The sequence below is a fragment of the Dendrobium catenatum genome, unplaced genomic scaffold (genome assembly GCF_001605985.2).
Source record: "Dendrobium catenatum unplaced genomic scaffold, ASM160598v2 fragScaff_scaffold_1685, whole genome shotgun sequence".
Classification (NCBI taxonomy): domain Eukaryota; kingdom Viridiplantae; phylum Streptophyta; class Magnoliopsida; order Asparagales; family Orchidaceae; genus Dendrobium; species Dendrobium catenatum.
The window spans coordinates 1,348,210-1,352,049 of record NW_021320147.1 but is presented as its reverse complement, the minus strand read 5'-3'; the positions used below and the strand labels follow the sequence as shown (position 1 = coordinate 1,352,049).

The window sequence follows — 3,840 nt, the reverse complement described above, 5'->3', positions numbered from 1 at the left end:
CTCTCTCTCTCTCTCTCTCTCTCTCTCTCTATCTCTCTCTCTCTCTCGATCTCTTGCACTCCCTTGCCCTCTCTCTCTCTCTATCTCTCTCTCTCTCTCTCTCTCTCTCTCTCTCTCTTGCACCTCTAGGGTTGTCATGCGTTCTCGCTGGGGAGGTCCTCTCTCGGTGGCGAGTTCCGGCCGGTCGGCGGCTAGACTTCTTGGGATGGTAGGGGGTGACCAACGGTCACCCCCTCGTCCTCCTCCTCGGAGTGGGGGCGGAAAAGAGTCGGGTGGAGGGAAAGTTTCGGATGGCAAATCTGGCGCTCGCAATGATGTGAAGGGAGGCTCGGGGGGCAGCTCTACTGGGACTGGTTCGGCGGAAGGTACAGGTGCGGAGGGGGATAAGAGATCTCCTTTGCGTGGGTTAAACAGAGTCAGGGACAACGGGGCAGCTAAAGAGCAGGTTGTGTATGTTCGATCCCCCGTCAGGGGGGGGTTGGGGGGGGCGACTAGAATGGAGGTGGCAGGGCCTGCGGGAAATGTTCGAGCCTTGGGCGACAATGCTCGGCTGGGGACTGGAGCTGCGGGGCGTATGCCGGCTGGTGAGGGGGAACCCAAGTCTGCTGGTAAGGCTTTGGCGGACCTAACTGTTGACAGTAGGTGTGGATCCAGCAGTTTGGTGGGGGCTGGGTCGCATATGGAGCTGGATGGCCTGGATCTGACCCCTCAGGCGATCAAAGATCGTGGGGACGGAATGGAGTTTATGGGGAGCGATGAGGTGGTGGAATTTTTGAAGGAGGTCCAGGGCAACATTGGTGTGACTCCTTTGGTAGCTGCTGCAAGTCTCCCGACCGTGGAGGTTAAGTCAAAGAAGGATGGTGCATCGAACAGCAAGGTGTTTGATTTGTAAAGGCCATTATTCCAATTTGGAAGTATGAGTCGAATACAGGATCTGGATAGATCACCGGTGGCGGTGGATTCTTCACGAGTTTTGTAGCGCAATGATCTTACTGTTGCTAGTGACGCGATGCGTAACACCATCAATCCCGCTGCTATGATAGTTGATAGGGGTGAACCTCCTAAAATCGTTGGTGGTGAGACTTCTGGGATAAAATCCTGCCCCCAGGTGTTCGAAGAAATGCCAATACTGGAATTTTGGGGTCAAAACAGGAAGCGGGCATTGGGAATGCTTCGGCTGGTTCGGTCCTTGGTGCAAGGCCGAATCAGAATGCTTGGAAGAAGCCAGAGCCGGTGGCTCTAAAGTTGGAGGTGGATGCCTCAACTGTGTTAGGGGCGGATGGGATGGTTTCGTTGAACCTGGACAAAGCTAGAGGAAATATCCAAAAGCTTGAGAGAGCCCTGGTGGGGTGCCTCCTTGGGCGGAGAGTGCCCTTCTGGGTGGTGCAAAGTGAACTTCAAAGGAAGTGGGGGCATTTGGGCCTCACCCGCATTACGCCGATGGGAGCAGACTGCTTTTTGTGGTGGTTTGAGGATGCCAGTGCACGGGACAAAGTTATGATTGGGGGCCCTTGGTTCGTGGCAGGCCAAATTATTAGCGTGGAGCAATGGGCTGTTGGATCAATGTCGAATTCGCCAAGGAAGTTCACTTCCCTGGTTTGGATACGGCTTCCCAATCTGCCATTGGCCTATTGGGACGCCGAAAATCTGGCCCGGCTTGCCACTGGGATTGGGGAACCTCTTTTCATGGACGAACCAACCAATTCATGGAATAGATGCGCCTTCGCACGTATCTGCGTTCGGTTGGATTTATCGAAGAAGTTACCCAAGGGAGTGTGGGCTCATGGGTTGGGAGGCTCGTTTTTCCAACCTATCGAGTATGAGGGTATTCCTCTGATTTGTTTAAACTGTGGGAAGGTCGGCCACAAGGAGGAGGTATGCAAGGAATCCAGAGATATGGGTAAGGTACAACCACCACCATCTACTACGATGGAGTCTGTTCCTCCTGGGCCAAATAAGGATATGGAGGTGGACCGTGTTGAGCTCGGTGAAATAAGTTTGAAGGCGGCTTCGGCGGAACGATCGCCCGGGTTGGTGAATGATGAGCAAGGCGAGTGGACTATTGTTAGTAGAAGAAGGAGACCCAAGCCAGCAAAAAATGGTGTGAATTTGACGGAACAGAGGATTGCTCAGCCCGGAACAACAAGGAGAAACTCCAATAATCTGGCCTGGAAGGCTGTTGGTAAGGGGGGTGTACATATGGGGGCTGGTGGAGGAACCGGTTCGGGTAGTGTGAATATGATCAAGAATGTAAGGAATGCTGGAAGTATGGATCAGGGTCCAAGTATCAACGAGAAGGAACCAGTACTGGTTGGGGGGAGCAGTGGTTCGTCTGATCATATGGTTAACTCGCTTATGATGGATATAACTTGTGATGAACCTACCATAGGTCTCGAGACCCTTGGGGTGCCTCTACAAGCTGGGACTGGCGTCCCGAATGTGTGCTCTCTGGACGGTATGGTGACGGAGTGCGTGGGGAATATCCCTCAAATGGCTCCCCTTCCGAATGGGACAGTTGACAGCGGCGAATCTAGGTTGGTGGAGAGTTGCTCGATGCTTGGGTCTACACAATTGCACGGCACACGGTGAAGGAAACGTGGTGAGGCTGCGGCTTCCCCTGCTCAGAAATTGACCCCAAGGGTGTTGCGTTTCTCTGGAACGAAGTCTGATGTCCATAAGGTGAAAAACGCTAACACTAGAGGTGCCAAAGAAAGACGGTTGGAAGAATTGGGGTGCATTGGTCCCCTTCAGAAGCTGCCTGGTGTCCGTAGGAACAGGAATTCACGGGGAGGGGGTACTCCTGTACAACTTGAGCTCAACATAACCATCAGGGATTGCTCCACGGGTGGCCGGATGGATGAGGAGTTCACGGGTCAATGGAAGGAGGTCTTCTCGGATGTTTTTAGCTGCGGGGACGCTTCCCCTTTGGTGGATAATGTTTAACATCCTCTGTTGGAATTGCAGAGGTGCGCGTAAGAAGGAGACCGGGAATTTCTTGCGGCACCTCATTGGGGAGCATAACATCAGCATCATTGGTCTAGTTGAGACCAAAATGGAAACTTTCTCTCGTGCGGATGTGGACAAGCTTGCGGGGAGGCACTGGGACTTTTGCTTTCAGCCTTCAGTGGGCAGGGCTGGGGGCATTCTTGTTCTTTGGCTTGGGTCGGTTGGCACCTTTACTGTCGCCTTTCAAACAAACCAATGTATTATGGGGAGTTTTAGGTGGACGCGCTCTCCGTCTTGGGAGCTTGCGGTGGTATACGGTGATAAGGACAGATATACTAGGCAACGGATATGGGAGGACATTTCGCAGCATCACATTGCTAACGCCCCTTTGGTGGTGGGAGGGGACTTCAATTGCATTATGGCACAGTGTGAGAAGAAGGGGGGTAGACCCTTTGTTTTCAACCCTTTGGCTGGTGACATGGGAGACTTCATGAATGCGAACGGCTTGGTGGACCCTGGTTTCTCGGGGCCTACCTTCACTTGGACCAACAATAAGGATGCCGGAAGTCTGATTTACTCGCGATTGGATCGGTTTCTGATCAGCTCATCCATTCTGGATGAATTTCAGGGTTTGAAGGTTAAGCACCTTTCTAGGCTTACTTCTAACCATTGTCCCATTCTCTGCTCGGTTCAGGATGGCGAGAGGAGGACTTATTCCTCTTGGATCCGGTTTGAGGATGTTTGGGCCAGCTATCCGAGGGCATGGCATTTGGTTTCGGAGAAGTGGAAGGTACATGATTCTGGCTCGAAAGCGAAGATCCTGCAGAGAAAGTGCCAGAGAACTTTGAAGGTGTTATTCTTTTGGAGTAGAAACAAAATCAAAATGTTGAACCA

General features: G+C 52.5%; 1 protein-coding gene across 1 annotated transcript; it reads left to right on the top strand.

Moving 5' to 3' along the window:
* The first annotated feature begins 136 nt into the window (after positions 1 to 136).
* LOC114581379 (circumsporozoite protein-like) lies at positions 137 to 892 on the top strand. The gene has a single exon (XM_028701399.1). It carries the CDS (start codon positions 137 to 139, stop codon positions 890 to 892), a length of 756 nt encoding a protein of 251 aa, XP_028557232.1.
* Positions 893 to 3,840: the final 2,948 nt, after the last annotated feature.

What these genes read in the sequence shown, in the direction of transcription:
- LOC114581379 (XM_028701399.1), top strand. Translation starts at nt 137, where the DNA reads ATGCGTTCTCGCTGGGGAGGTCCTCTCTCGGTGGCGAGTTCCGGCCGG.